Source organism: Manis pentadactyla, chromosome 1 (assembly GCF_030020395.1).
Source record: "Manis pentadactyla isolate mManPen7 chromosome 1, mManPen7.hap1, whole genome shotgun sequence".
In the NCBI taxonomy this organism is placed as follows: Eukaryota; Metazoa; Chordata; class Mammalia; order Pholidota; family Manidae; genus Manis; species Manis pentadactyla.
The window spans coordinates 5704981-5721369 of record NC_080019.1 but is presented as its reverse complement, the minus strand read 5'-3'; the positions used below and the strand labels follow the sequence as shown (position 1 = coordinate 5721369).

Sequence of the window (16389 nt, the reverse complement as noted above, 5' to 3'; positions counted from 1 at the left end):
TGTAAGGTTGAATAATTTTCATTATATGTACATAACACATTTTGTTCATCCATTCATATGTCAATGGGCACTTGGGTTGCTTCCACCTTTTGGCACATAGATGTGTAAATATTTCTTTGAGATCCTGGTTTTTATTCCTTGAGTAAGCACCCAGAAATGGAATAGCTGGATTGTATGATAATTCTATGTTCAATTTTTGAGGGTCCTTCTTACTACTTTCCAAAATGGTTGCACCACTTTACAGTCCCACCAATCTTGCATGAGGGTTCTAATTTCTCCACATCCTGGCCAACACATGTCATTCTTTGTTTCTTTTTTCCCCCCTTTGGTAGTAGCCATCCTAATGGGTGTGAGGGAAAGTATATTACTTCTTGCCTAAGCAACTTGGTAGGGATAACTGATTCTGAGAGAGCAACAGGAAGAAGGCTGAGCCAGACCGCATACACCTGGAGAAAAGAACAGACCTCACGGAACAGGGTGCCAGCACCGCTCCCCTGTGACCCCCGACATTGCTCCAGGGGCTGAGCTGCTCCACAGAGTAGAGCTTCTAGGCACTAGAGGGCGCCACGTACAAATATGAAATATCAAAGGAACGTGGTTCAATGCAAAATCTCACAAACACCAGAAAAAGGATAGAGTGAGACTGAACTAATCAATCTTCCTGAGAGAGATTTGAAATAAAAATCATAAACATGCTCCTGAAGGTGCAGAAAAATATTCAAGAACTCGGGAAAGAATTTAGGGCAGAGATGCAATTATTGAGGAACACTATGGAGGGTTTTTAAAAGCAGAGGAGGAGACAATAAATGAAATAGAAATTAGAGAACATGAATACAAAGAAGCTGAGGCACAGAGAGAAAAAAGGATCTCTAGGAATGAAAGAATCCTGAGAGAACTGTGTGAGCAATCCAAACGGAATAATATTCGTATTACAGGGGTACCAGAAGAAGAAGAGAGAAAAAGATAGAAACTGTCTTTGAGGAAGTAATTGCTGAAAACTTCCCCAATCTGAGGAAGGAGATAGTTTCTCAGGCCATGGAGGTGCATAGATCTTCCAACACACGGGACCCAAGGAAGACAACACCAAGGCATATAATAATTAAAATGGCAAAGATCAAGGATAAGGACAGACTATTAAAAGCAGCCAGACACATAGTGGCTCTCTGGCAACTTGCTGCACTGATGGACAGTGACTGCATTGGGGACTTGATAATATGGGTAAATGTAGTAACCACATTGTTTTTTCATGTGAAACCTTCAAAAGAGTGTATATCAATCATACCTTAATAAAGAAAAAAAATAAAAGCAGCCAGAGAGAGAAAAAAGATCACATACAAAGGAAAACCCATCAGGCTATCATCAGACTTCTCTGCAGAAACTTTACCTGCCAGAAGGGAGTGGCATGATGTATTTAATGCAATGAAGCAGAAGGGCCTCGAACCAAGATTACTGTATCAGGCGAGATTATCATTTAAATTTGAAGGAGGGATTAAACAATTTCCAGATAACCAAAGGCTGAGAGAATTTACCTCCTATAAACCACCTCTACAGTGCATTTTGGAGGGACTGCTATAGATGGAAGTGTTCCTAAGGTTAAATAGCTGTCAACAGAGGTAATAAAACCACAGTAAAGAAAGTAGAACAGAAGCAAATGCAAAATTAAATCAACTACCCCTAAAGCCAGTCAAAAGATAGACAAAGAGGACAGAATATGATACCTAATATATAAAGAATGGAGGAGGAAGAAAAAGGAGGAGAAAATTGTGTTTATAATAGCATACTAAGTGAGTTAAGTGAGACTCTTAGTAAGGAAGTTACCCTTGAACCTTTAGTAACCATGAATCTAAAGCCTATAATGGCAATAAGTGCATACCTATCGATAATCACCCTAAATGTAAATGGTCTGAATGCACCAATGAAAAGACATAGAATCACTGAATGGATAAACAAACAAGATCTGTCTATATGCTGCCTGCAAGAAACTCACTTGAAACCCAAAGACATACACAGACTAAAAGTGAAGGGATGGAAAAAGATATTTCAGGCAACTAACAGGGAGAAAAAAGCAGGAGTTGCAGTACTTGTATCAGACAAAATAGACTTCAAAACAAAGAAAGTCATAAGAGACAAAGAAGGACATTACATAATGATAAAGGGGTCAGTTTAACAAGAGGATAGAACCATTATAATAAATATCTATGCACCCAGCACAGCAGCACCTACTTATGTGAAACAAATACTAACAGAATTAAAAGGGGAAATAGAATGCAGTGCATTCATTCTAGGATACTTCAACACTCTACCCCCTCCAAAAGACAGATCAACCAGACAGAAAATAAGTAGGGAGACAGAGGCATTGAACAACACACTAGAACAGATGGACCTAACAGACATCTACAGAACTGTCCACCCAAAAGCAGCAGGATACACATTCTTCTCAAGTGCACATGGAACATTTTCCAGAATAGATCATATACTAGGCCACAAAAAGAGCCTCAGTAAATTTAAAAAGATTGAAATTGTACCAACCAGCTTCTTAGACCACAAAGGTATGAAACTAGAAATAAATTACACAAAGAAAACAAAAAAATCGCACAAACACATGGAGGCTTAACAACATGCTCCTAAATAACCAATGGATCAATGACCAAATAAAAACAAGTCAAGCAATATATGGAGACAAATGACAACAATAATTTAACACCACAAAATATGTGGGGCGCAGCGAAGGTCATGCTAAGAGAGAAGTATATTGCAATACAGGTCTACCTCAGGAAAGAAAAACAATCCCATATGAACAGTCTAAATTCACAATTAACAAAACTATAAAAAGAAGAACAAATGAGGCCCAAAGTCAGTAGAAGGAGGGACATAATAAAGATTAGAGCATAAATAAATAAAATCGAGAAGAATAAAACAACAGAAAGAACAAATGAAAGTAGGAGATGGTTCTTCAAGAAAATAAACAAAATAGATAAACCCTAACCACACTTATCAAGGAAAAAAGAGAGTCTATACACATAAACATAATAAAAAATGAGAAAGGAAAAATCACTACAGACACCAGAGAAATACAAAGAATTATTAGATAATAGTATGAAAAATTATATGCTAACAAACTGGATAACCTAGAAGAAATGGACAACTTTCTAGAAAAATACAACCTTCCAAGGCTGACCCAGAAAGAAACAGAAAATCTGAACAGACCAATTACGAGCAACGAAATTGAATTGGTAATCAAAAAACTACCTAAGAACAAAACTTATGGACCAGATGGCTTCACTGCTGAATTTTATCAAACATTTAGTGAAGACCTAACATCCATTCTCCTTAAAGTTTTCCAAAAAGTAGAAGAGGAGGGAATACTTCCAAACTCATTCTATGAGGCCAGCGTCAACCTAATACCAAAACTAGACAGACACCACAAAAAAAGAAAACTACAGACCTATATCCATGATGAACATAGATGCAAAAATATTCAACAAAGTATTAGCAAACCGAATTCAAAAGTACATCAAAAAGATCATCCATCATGATCAAGTAGGATTTATTCCAGGGATGCAAGGATGGTACAATATTAGAAGATCCATCAACATCATCCACTACATCAACAAAAGGAGGACAAAAACCACATGATCATCTCCATAGATGCCAAAAAATCATTTGAAAAATTCAACATCCATTCATGATAAAAACTATCAACAAAATGGGTATAAAGGGCAAGTACCTCAACATAATAAAGGCCATATATGACAACCCCATAACCAACATCACACTTAACAGCAAGAAGCTGAAAGCCTTTCCTTTAAGATTGGGAATGAGACAAGGATGCCCACTCTCTTCACTTTTATTCAACATAGTTGTGAAGGTCCTTGCCACGGCAATCAGACAACACAAAGAAATAAAGATTGGTAAAGAAGAAGTTAAACTGTCACTGTTTGCAGATGACTTGATATTGTACATAAAAAACAATAATTTAACATCCAGTAAATAATCCACTCCTAATTTACTAGATCTAATATCTGAATTTAGCAAAGATACAACCTGAATTCAGCAGGATACAAAATTAATACACATAAATCTGTTGCATTCCTATACACTAATGATGAACTAGCAGAAAGAGAAATCAGGAAAACAATTCCATTCACAATTGCATCAAAAAGAATGAAAGACCTATGAATAAACCTAACCAAGGAAGTGAAAGAGCTATACTCTGAAAACTAAAAGACACTCCTGAGAGAAATTAGATACCAATAAATGGAAATTGTCAAAATGGCCATCCTGCCTAAAGCAATCTACAGATTCAATGCAATCCCTATCAAAATACCAACAGCATTCTTCAACAAACTAGAGAAAATAGTTCTAAAATTCATATGGAACCACAAAAGACCCCAAATAGCCAAAGCATCCTGAGAAGGAAGAATAAAGCAGGGGGAATTATGCTCTCTGACTTCAAGCTCTACTACAAAGCCACAGTAATCAAGACAATTTGGTACTGGCACAAGAACAGACCCATAGACCAATGGAACAGACTAGAGAGCCCAGGTATAAACCCAAGCATATATGGACAATTAATTTATGACAAAGGACCCATGGACATACAATGGGGAAATGACAGCCTCTTCAACAACTGGTGTTAACAAACTGAACAGCTACATGTAAGAGAATGAAACTGGATTATTGTCTAACCCCATACACAAAAGTAAACCGAAATGGATCAAAGACCTGAATGTAAGTCCTGAAACCATAAAACTCTTAGAAGGCAACATAGGCAAAAATCTCCTGAATATAAACATGAGCAACTTTTTCTGAATGCATCTCCCCGGGCAAGGGAAACAAAAGCAAAAATCAACAAATGGGACTACATCATGCTAAAAAGCTTCTGTACAGCAAAGGACACCATCAACAGAACAAAAAGACATCCTGCACTAAGGGAGAATATATTTGTAAATGACATATCCAACAAGGGGTTAACATCCAAAATATATAAAGAACTCACATGCCTCAACAACCAAAAAGCAAATAACCTGATTAAAAAATGGGCGGAGGATATGAACACACACTTCTCCAATGAAGAAATTCAGATGGCCAACAGACACATGAAAAGATTCTCCACATCACTAATTATCAGGGAAATGCAAATAAAAACCACAATGAGATATCACCTCACACCAGTTAGGATAGCCAGTATTGAAAAGACTAGGAACAACAAATGCTGGCGAGGATGCCGAGAAAGGGGAACCCTCCTACACTGCTGGTGGGAATGTAAGCTAGTTCAACCACTGTGGAAAGCAATGTGGAGGTTCCTCAAAAAACTAAACATAGAAATACCATTTGACCCAGGAATTCCACTCCTAGGAATTTACCCAAAGAATATAATTTATCAGATTCAAAAAGATATATGCACCCCTATGTTTATTGCAGCACTAATTGCCATGGCCAAGATATCGAAGTAACCTAAGTATCCATCAGTGGATGACTATATAAAGAATATTTGGTACATATACACAATGGAATACTATTCAGCCATAAGAAAGAAACAAATCCTACCATTTGCAACAACATGCATGGAGCCTGAGGATATTATGCTCAGTGAAATAAGTCAGGCGGAGAAAGACAAGTACCACATGATTTTCCTCATTTGTGGAGTATAACAACGAAGCAAAACTGAAGGAACAAAACAGCAACAGACTCACAGACTCCAAGAAGGAACTAGCGGTTACCAAAAGGGAGGGGTGAGGGAGGGCGCGTGGGGAGAGAGGGAGAAAGGGATTGAGGGGTATTATGATTGGCACACATGGTGTCGGGGGGATCATGGGGAAGAGAGGATAGCACAGAGAAGGCAAATACTGAATCTGTGGCATCTTACTATATTGATGGGCAGTGACTGCAGTGGGGTATGGGGGTGACACAATAATATGGGTGAATGTGTTAACCACATTTTTTTTTCATGTGAAAAGTTATACAGTGAAGTGTATATCAATAATACCTTAATAAAAACAAAGAAACTTAAAAAAGAAGGAAGCTTGGTAGGTAGTTGGGACAGGAATAAACTGTCAGCCCCTAGGAGATGGTTTCTGTTGTCTTTATTAAGCAGTCATTAGGATAAGTTCTTTTTTTAAATGCTATTAAAGGGTTAATGAGCTAGTCATTCTAGTAAGTTGCTGTAAATGTGCACAAGTGCCATCTATCTGTGCAGTAATGATATCTCATTGTTCCTGTGGAATAATAATCCGTGCTATATTTTCAAGCCTATTCTGAACATGGGATTTACCTGCATTACTTCAGCAGACTCCTGAAGCTTTTCTCCTTAAATACCAAAGCTTATTTTTAAAAAAATAACCAGAAACTACCTCAAATGTATAAGCCTTTTATTAAGCAAAGACTATCAAATACCATTGCATTTCTTTTTAATTCTCTTGAAGGTGGCAAGTACATCTTCATTCATCTTTGTGTCAAACAGCATTAGGCCATACACACAGACATGGGAGCTTTCAGTAAATTGGACTGAATTACCATAAATGTCAGTTATTAAACCATCTTCTAATATGTTATGCCCTCAAGAGCAACTCATGTGTGGAAAACTGTTCGCCCTTTATGTATAAAGCTGTCACCTTGCTTTGCTCTCGGTTTGAGACCAAGTCCATTTCTGTCATTTCTCTGGTTCTCGGCCTTGCCTCCTGTTCCTCTTGGCGTGTCTGTCTTCAGCTGCGTCCTTCCCCCTCAGTTTAAGCTGCTAATCCCTTGAAGTGTCCCCTAGTTATAATTGTGGGAAAATGGCCTCAGAGAGTCCCGGGTTCTCCGAGTCTGAGCTTTAGTGCTTTGAGAAATGTTGGCTGCTCAGAACTTCCCTGCTTACTTTCTGGATTGTAGACAGTCACAGGTGCAGGGTAAGTGGTCCTTACATGAGAGATTAAGCTGTACTTCTTGTTTAAGACTTCTGGGACAATTTATGAAAAAGCCACTGTCATGTTTAATAACTAAAATGAGAGACGAGCTTCTTGATAGAAAAGCCAGATTTGGGAGTTGGATGGCCCGAAGGATGACCTTACTAGTTTTGACCAAACCTCATTGAGAATTTAGGAGTTACGTGATAGAACGAAGTCTTTCCTTATATGATGAATTCCTGCCACACCTTTAAGAACAGAGTTTCCATATGTGTTTAGTGCCTGCTCAACTTAAACTGGAAGAAATTCTATGTTAGGGAAAGCTTCTTATGGTACGTATATGGATTATGTATAACGAGACCACTGTTTAGCCTTAAAATGTCTCTCTGCTCTTTATATTTGCATCACAGTTAACCATTAATATTCAGTAATTCCTGTATTGAAGATCAGGATTTTTAAAACAGGCTCATATAATAGAAAAATCAACACAGGTCAGTCAATCTTTAATCCATGTTTGTATTTTCACTTTCTGATAGAAAGTAGCATTTGCACATCACATACACAGGACTTTTTAGGGTCTGTGGCATTTTGGTTTACAGGAAGTATTTTCATAAAACCCTGATGAACGTCCCAGCTACTGACATGCTATAGCCTGGAGAATTTCTGTACCTCCTTACTTGAACATTTTTAAGCCACTATTTTGGGATGATATAGTTAACATAGATCTATTAGAGGAGAAAAGGTCTCCTTTTTAGTCCATAATAAAAAGATTATTATGATTATTGAGGGAAAGAAGCAATTGCCTACAGAATTGGAAGACTGTCTCTTAAGTAGCAGAGAGGGTGAGAGTGCTGAAGTTTAGGCTTTTTTTTTATTGAACTGTGGTTAACAGACAGTATTAAATTAGTTTCAGGTGTATAGCACAGTGATTCAACATCTATATACATTATGAAGTGATCACCATGATAAGTCTGTAACTACCATCTCTCATCATACAAAATTGTTAGAATATTATTGACTATATTCCCAATGCTGTACATTGCATCCCCATGACTTACTTATTTTATAACTGGATGTTTGTACCTTATAATCCGCTTCCCCTATTTTGCTCATTGCCCTCTCCCTCTTCCCCCTGACAACAACCAGATTTTTCTCTGTATCTAAGACTCTTTTTATTTTACTTACTTATTTTTACTAAATATTGTAAACATACAATCTTATGTTGCTTTCCAATATATGTCACAATGGTTCAGCAGTCCCCATGATCAACTTATATTATGATTCCAAGTTATTGTGCCCTTTTATCCCCCTCCTTCTTGCCTCCCCCTTCCTCGCACCCCCTGTATAGCTTGTTTTTGTAATACCGAGTTGTGTGAGTTCTTATATATATTTTGGATATGAACCCCTTACCAGTTATATCACTTGCAAATATCTTCTCCCATTCAGTAGGTTGTCTTTTTGGTTTGTTGATGGTTCCCTTCAACTGTGCAAAAGCTTTTTAGTTTGACTTGGTCCTATTTATTTCTTTTTGCTTTGGTTGCCCTTGCCTGAGGGGACATAATCAAAAACATATATTGCTAAGACCATTTCAGGGAGCTTACTGCCTGTGTTTTCTTTTAGGAGTTTTATGGTTTCTGGTCTTACTTAAATCTTTAATCCATTTTGAGTTTATTTTTGTGTATGCTATAAGAAAGTGGTCCACTTTCATTCTTTTGCATTTAGTTGTCCAGTTTTCTCAACACCATTAATTGAATAGACTGTCTTTACATTGTATATTCTTGCCTCCATTGTCATGTATTAATAGAACATACAAGCATGGGTTTATTTCTGGACTCTCTATTCTCTTCCATTGATCTATGTGTTTTTGTGCCTTTACCATACTGTTTTGATTATTGTAACTTAAGAGTATAGTGTGAAATCAGGAGCATGATACCTCCAATTTTGTTCTTCTTTCTCAAAATTGCTTTAGCTATTCAGGGTCTTTTGTGGTTCCATATAAATTTTGGGACTATTTATTCCAGTTCTGTGAAAAAATGCATTTGCATTTTGATAGGGATAGCATTGTATCTAGATTTCCTTGGGTAGTATGGGCATTTTAACATATTAATTCTTCCAATCCATGAGCATGGTATATCTTTCTATTTATTTGTGTCATCTTCAGTTTCTTTCATCAGTGTCTTATATTTTCAGAGTATAGGTCTTTCACCTTCTTGGTTAAAAGTATTTATTCCTGGTTGTTTTTTTTTTAATGCAATTGTAAATAGGATTTTTTTCTTAATTTCTCTTCCTGCTAGTTTGTTAGTCTGTAGAAATGCAAGTGTTCTGTATATTGATTTTGTATCCTGTGACTTTACTGAATTTATTTATTAGTTTTAACAGTTTTTTGGTGGTCTTTAGTCTGCAAATAGTGACAGTTTTACTTCTTATTTTCCAATTTGGATACTAAAATTTTATTTCTTTTTCTTGTCTGATTGCTGTGGGTAGGATTTCCAGCACTTTGTTGAATGAAAATTGGTGAGAATGGGCATCCTTGTCTTGTTTCTGCCCTTAGAGGAAAAGCTTTCGGCTTTTCATTGTTGAGTATGATTTATCAGCTGTGGGTTTGTTACATATGGCCGTTATTTGGTTGAGGTATTTTCCCTCTATCCTACTTTGTTGAGAGGTCTTATTATAAATAGATGTTGAAACTTATTAAATGGTTTTCCTGCATCTATTGAGATGAAGATAATGGCATTTATGCTTCTTTTTATTAATGTAGTTTATCACATTGATTTGTGGATATTGAACCATCCTTGTATCTTTGGAATAAATCCCACTTGGTCATGGTATATGATCATTTTAATGTATTGTTGAATTCAGCTTGTTAATAATTTGTTGAGTATTTTGATCTATGTTCATCAGGGATGTTGGCCTGTTATTTTCATTTTTTGTGTGGTGTCCTTGGTTTTGGTATCCAGGGTTACTGGCCTCATAGAATGAGTTTGGCCTAAATTACACCTGAAAACATTAAACTCCTAAAAGAAAACACAGGCAGTAAACTCTTAGACATCATCCTTAGTAATTTTTGCTGGATATGTCTCCCCAAGCAAGAAAAACAAAAGCAAAAAATAAATAAGTGGGACTACATCAAACTAAAAAGTTACCACATAGCAAAGGAAACCAACAAAATGAAAAGGCAACCTCAGTGGGAAAATATATTTGCCAATGATATATTTGGTAAGAGATTCATATTCAAATACATAAAGAACTCATACAGTTCAACACCAAAAAAACCCCCAAATAATCCAATTAGAAAATGGGCAGAGGTATTGAATAGACATTTTTCAAAAGAAAACATACAGATGGCCAACAGACACATGAAAAGATGTTCAATGTTACTAACCGTTAAGAAAATGCAAATCAAAACCCAATGAATATTGCCCCACACCAGAATGACTAGTATAAAAAGACAAGAAATAAAAAGCATTGGTGATGATGTGGAGAAAAGGAACCTTTGTGTAGTGTTTGTGGGAATGTGAACTGGTGCAGCCACCAAGGAAAACAATATGGAGGTTCCTTAAAAAGTTAGGAATAGAAGTACCATATGATCCAGTAATCCCACATCTGGGTCTATACCCTAGGGAATCAAAAACAACTAATTCAAAAAGATTATTGCAACGTTCTTTAAAATAGCCAAGATATAGAAGCAACTTAAGTATCCATGGATAGATGAATGGATACACGATGGAATATTATTCAGCCAGGAAAAAAGATTGAAATCTTGCCGTCTGGGACAACATGGATGGACCTAGAGGGCATTATGCTAAATGAAATAATTCAGGCAAATAAAAACAAACCCATATGATTTCACTTTCTGTGAAATCTAAAATACCAAAACAAATGAACAAACAATACCGCAAAACAGACTCATAAATACAGAGAACAAATTAGTGATTGGGGGGTAGGAGAGATGGGCAAAATATGTGAGGGGGATTAAGAGTCACAAACTCACATTTATAAAATAAGTAAGTCATGGAGATGAAAATACAGCACAGGGAATGTATATTGTAGTACTTCTGTATGGTGACAGTAACTACATTTATCATGGTGAACATTTTGTAATGTATATAAATTGTCAAATCATTAGGTTGTACACTTGAGACTAACATTACAACTATAGTTTTAATAAAAAAAACTTTTTTGGAAGCTGAAAACTAGCTTCAAAAGTGACTTTGGAAGTGTTCCTCTTCAACTTTTTGGAATAGTTTGAAAAGGATAGGAATTAACTCTTCTTGAAATACTTGGTAAAATTCACTTGTGAAGCTTACTGGTCCTGGACTTTAATTTGTTGGGAAGTTTGGACTTTAACAATTTGTTCTACTTTTACTGTAACTGTCACTTTTCCAGTGAAATGTGACATGGGTAAAGTTCTATAACTGAAAGAAAAAAATATTTCTATTGTGAAGCTAGAAAGTTAATAGTATTATAAATTATTTTGTTTTCCTGAATATACCAGAGAACAGTATTTTAATCTATTTTATAATTTTGTCAGGGGTGGAGGGGTGTTGAGAATTAATGAGCATTGGAATAATGACTTCTTGCATACTCTGTTCAATTGCTCTAGTCAGTACCTTAAGATGCCTATATATTTTAGAGTACAATAAAACATTGCTGTGAACTGTGGGAAAAAAGAAAAAATAACATATAGTGCATGGAATTATCCACACATACAAAGTTAACCCACTATGTGTCTTTTTCTCTTCTGTTTTCCTTTCCTGGATTCAATAGGTATTTTCCTACGTTGGAACAGATCCCCCAAGTATTTGGATGAAGCATATGAAGAAATGGTTAACATAATTGAATATAACAAGGAATTACAAGCAAAGGTAAATATCCTTAGGAGGCAGTTGGCAGAACTGGAAACCGAGGATAGGATGCAGGAGAGCCCTTGAAAGACCTCCCCGCGCCCGCATCAGGACCCTGGACCTGTGTCCCACCTCCCCTTGTGCCCTGGAGTTCACTTTACACCATAGCCTTGAACTTAGGCTTTAGATGTGAGAACCCTCTAATATGTGGATCTCTCAACACTTTATGAAAGAAACTTACTGTAATTACTCATGTTTCATGTGGCCTGTTAGGACTCTTTACTTTGGGAGCAGAAAGGAGGTGCTAGTCATGTTTTTTTTTTTTTTTATGTAAAACTGGTGACCTATTTAATGCCATTCATGTCACACACCATTTCATCCTAAGTTTTTCTCTGTGTCCACTTTTCAAACAGTGCTCCAGACCAGTCAAGGATACAGTTAACCTCTTTAGGGGATATTTGTTAGTTTAAAAAAAGATCAGACTTTTAAACACTCTGAATATAAAAATATTTTTCAAAACTGAAATGGTTGATAAATCAAGAATTTTGTGTTTAATGTGTACATTTCCAGGACCTGTGCCATTCTCTTCAAAATAGTTTTTGACTAACGAAGCTGAATTTATTTTCATTCTGGTTTGTCAAGAAAGGAAACTCTAAATATTTATTCAAGGTAAATTATTTTTACAAGGCAATGGGTAAAGTCTTCTCATATTTACATTAAGAAGTAAATTTTAACAGACACTAAAAGTGTGTGCAATATAGAAATAAGGAATTTGTGACTGATGAGGTATCGTTACGTTGAATTGGTTTTTCAGGATTTTGCCCATACATATTAAATGTGTGTCAAATGCTAGGTATAACATTAAACCATGATTTAAAATAGATTTTAATTTGTTATAAGTAAGCTCCAGATACGGTTTTCTTAAACCAGAGATGCACTGCCCTTGCCTGAAGTTCTTATTGCACTGGTTTAAGTATATATGTGTGTATTTTATTGTGTTTTGTTTTAAGTATCCTAAGAGTTCACTAATACTAAGGTTAAAACTTTCACGTTGGCTTGAGCCTTTGAGAATTTATCTTGACGCTCTGCTGATTTGGCCATTGTATGTTAGGTAAATATAACTTCAGTGGAAGTAGAGGCTTATGAGCACGATGCAGCGATATTTTAAACTCCAGAAATAGATTTGAAATGTTTCAGTGTTATAGAAAAAGTGATGACTGTATTTATGCTATGTTAGTATATGCCTGCAACTCTAAAAGTTTGAGGTCCAGTGCTTTCCATACAGGTTTTGTTTTGTGGCCCTGCTCATAAATACTGTCAATTCTAGTTTTCCTTTAAAAGGATAGTTGAAGAGTAATCTTTACTGCCACTTCTGTCCCATCTGTATGTAACCATTTCAGTATGAAACACACCCAAACTGAACCCTGCTTTTGAGCTATGTATTGAGCTAACAATATAATTTTAAAAAATCAATTCTAGCAAAATTTATGGCCACATTCAGAGGCCTCAGAAAGTGGCAAATACTTTCTATCTCCAGTTGCCCAAGCTTCATCTTTTTTCTGTTTCCTCTGACCTGTAACAAACGGCAAGACCACAATCCACAGTCAAAACTCTTTGGGTAAATCTCCTCCTCTAAGCTAAGTTTTTTTTTTGACTTGTTTTCTTGGCTGCAGTTACGAATCTCAGGGCATTAAAGCCCTCACCAAAAGGCTAGGCAAGGAGCAAAGGGGATGCGCTGGCTTGCTGGAGACATGTGTTGTGTAAGATGTTTACATTAATTTTTTTAGAGAGGAAACACCCTAGCTTTTCTATGCCCCCTTAAAATTGCTTGCTGTATTTGTTCATGCAGCTGACTTCTGGTAATTAATTTATTTGGCCAGCATTTTTCACTGTGATTTTATTAAATAGGCAGAAAGGAAGCAGAAATTGTAAAATCTAATAGGTATAAAGCAGCCTATAAATGTGTCATATTTCTAAGAAAAGTAACACCTTTGAAGCAAGATTTTAAAGTGATTTAGAGGGGAAATTTTAGAAGACAATAGTCATTTTAGATCCTACATGGGGAACTTTAAACTTTTCTTTGAACTCTGAATGAAGCCTAATTTACAAAGGTAACATATCATTTTTAAGGATGAAATTTAGTGAGATTTTAGTCTTTGATAGTCATTATTTGTTAAAAAATCAATATCATGAAAAAGATTTGACCAGTAGTTGTATCTCTTGAAGTGAAAAATGGGAACATTTTGCTACATTTTAAAAAATCTGCTTAAAGGTGTAACTCTTATAGTTAATCTGTTTTCAGGTCTGGCTGTTTTAATTGTCAGTCTTAATTAATTAGGTCATCAGATTTACTTATTATCAGACCTTAACCTGAAGCAAAAGTTTTGGGATTTACCTATATCCAGATTTAAAATTTTAATTAATAATTTACCCATATCCAGATTTATACGAGGGTGTTATGTGCACTCTTTATCAGAAAGTTATTTCCTGGACCAAAAATGGGCAATTTTTAGAAGGTTGATCCTGTCTGGCAGCTTTGAAAATAACCAGAGAATGAAGTCATTTAGTACATCTTATACAGGTTTCTGCTGTACCTCAGGACAACATAGATTATTCATTTCTTAGCCTTTAACGTGGGTCAGATATTTTTTCCCCTCTATAACTAATATCCTAAGTTATTACCAAATAGTATTTTTATGTAATTTACCATCTTAACAAAAAACATTAAAAGACTGATATCTCCATTATATTTATTCTCAGGTAATATGAAATACTAATTTTCTTACAGTATCAGTTTTTAAATTTTTGTTTTCTTTAATAAAACTACTTCACCTTCACTCAGTCCTAATAATCTAGTGTCCACAGCATCTTCTTCCTTAAACTGATAGCCTAGAAAATACCTTCTGAAACTCTAGGACTAGGTTTTAGAAAGTCTAAACTTGTTATCTAAATTCCCTTTAAGAAACCCAGTGTCTTTATTTGATCTGCACTGAGGAACTGTAGTGTCCTGAAAAATAAATCCTGATGAGAACTTACTGACTTCTGGAGCCGTTCTGTGTAACCATCTGTGAGTTACAGGTTAACTAGATTTGTGATGTGTAATAAAAACAAGTTGTACAACACTGTGTCTGCCCACGACATTTGCTTCACTTTTAAAAGGCACATATCTTTTGACAGGTGGATTATTCTGTACAAACACACCAAGTTCTGTTGTTTAGAATCTTTATAGCTCTATTACCATCTACATTAAAAATATACTTGTATAACTTAGTTATAAAAAAAAAGAATATGTATTTCTTCAGCAGCCAGGTATTTGGATTTACTCTTGATATATTTGAATGTGACTCTTGGATTTAAGTGCACTATTATTCATGTCTTACACAATAAAATTGCACTGTATGGCAAATGTGTCTATAATGTATGCTTTGCTAAAACCTCAGAGTGCTGTACCATTCAGGTTCTATATTGTGATACCGTCTATATAGGCTTAGGGGAAAATTCTGAACTTTTGTAAGTCTGTGTAACATTTTAATATTATTTGTAATGTTCCCTAAGTGATAAATTCACTTGCGTCCTAAGATTGGATCATTCATCTTGAGGTGGCTGCTTCGTCAAGCTTGGTTTACTGAATCAAGAAACAGTCTTGTCGAACATGGTACTGTTATCTTAGTGTGTAAGATTTGTGTGTGGCATTCTCCCTCTGCTGCCTCAGAGGACTGTTGCACAGATGCTAGAGTTAAATTTCTACAGATAATAGTAATAAAATTTGAATATATTCAAATGCTGGTAAATTAAATCTGTAGGCTGACTTTAATTTTTTTCAAATATTTTGAAGGTTTTGGCAATATCTCAATTAAAACTGCTGTTTATGTTTTGACCTAGTATTTTGAAAGAAAACAGATCCACAAAAAAGTTGCAAAACAGTACAGTGATCTCCCACTTACTGTTCACCTAGATTGAGTAATTATAAACATTTTTTCACATTTGATTTTACTCTTTCACTCTTGAATGTGTATGTATTTGTGTATTATTACTATTATTTTGCTGAAACAATTGCAGATCTCCCAAGAATCTGGAATATGTATTGTAGATACTATTTACTCAGTACATATTGATATGAATAAATCAATGAGGAAAAACGGAAAACTCCTCATTAGAGTAGATTGCCAACTTATGAAATGTAGAAAGAATGACAAAGTTAGAAAGTCAGTATTTGGCCATCACAGTAATAATTTAGGTGGTCACTGGAGACTAAGACTAGTAGGTGAAAATTTGTGAGGAAAAGCACATAGTCTCAAGTGTCTTTCCACAAAATACGTATTAGTTAAAAAGGGGAAAATAGTGACTTTGCAGTAAGGAAACTGGTACTTACCTTATCACTGTGTAATTAACATTACTGGTAATGGGACAAAACACATGCCTTCTGATATGATCCACTGATAACACAGAATCACTTTTGTGGCATTTTTGCAAAAAACCAACAAAAATACAACCTGAATCTAATTCTGAGGAAGTATCAGGCAAACTTAAATTAAGGAGCATTATACAAAATAACTGGTAAGTATTCTTTTTTTAAAAAGTATGAAGCTTACAGAAGGAAAAGGACAGACTACAAATTTGAAATTATATCAAAAAAATTTTAAAGCACTAAGTGAACA

General features: G+C 35.5%; 1 protein-coding gene across 3 annotated transcripts in view; it reads left to right on the top strand.

Moving 5' to 3' along the window:
* The window catches only part of MTMR9 (myotubularin related protein 9), a 53391-nt gene extending 38254 nt beyond the window's left edge, over positions 1-15137 (top strand). For 2 of the 3 annotated variants that reach the window (XM_036889005.2, XM_036889006.2), the window contains one exon: positions 11655-15137. In XM_036889005.2, coding sequence (XP_036744900.1) covers positions 11655-11818 — 164 coding nt within the window. In that variant the 3' untranslated portion in view covers positions 11819-15137. The remainder of the gene's footprint in view (positions 1-11654) is intronic. The other variant, XM_057504840.1, reaches the window with a different exon arrangement.
* Positions 15138-16389: the final 1252 nt, after the last annotated feature.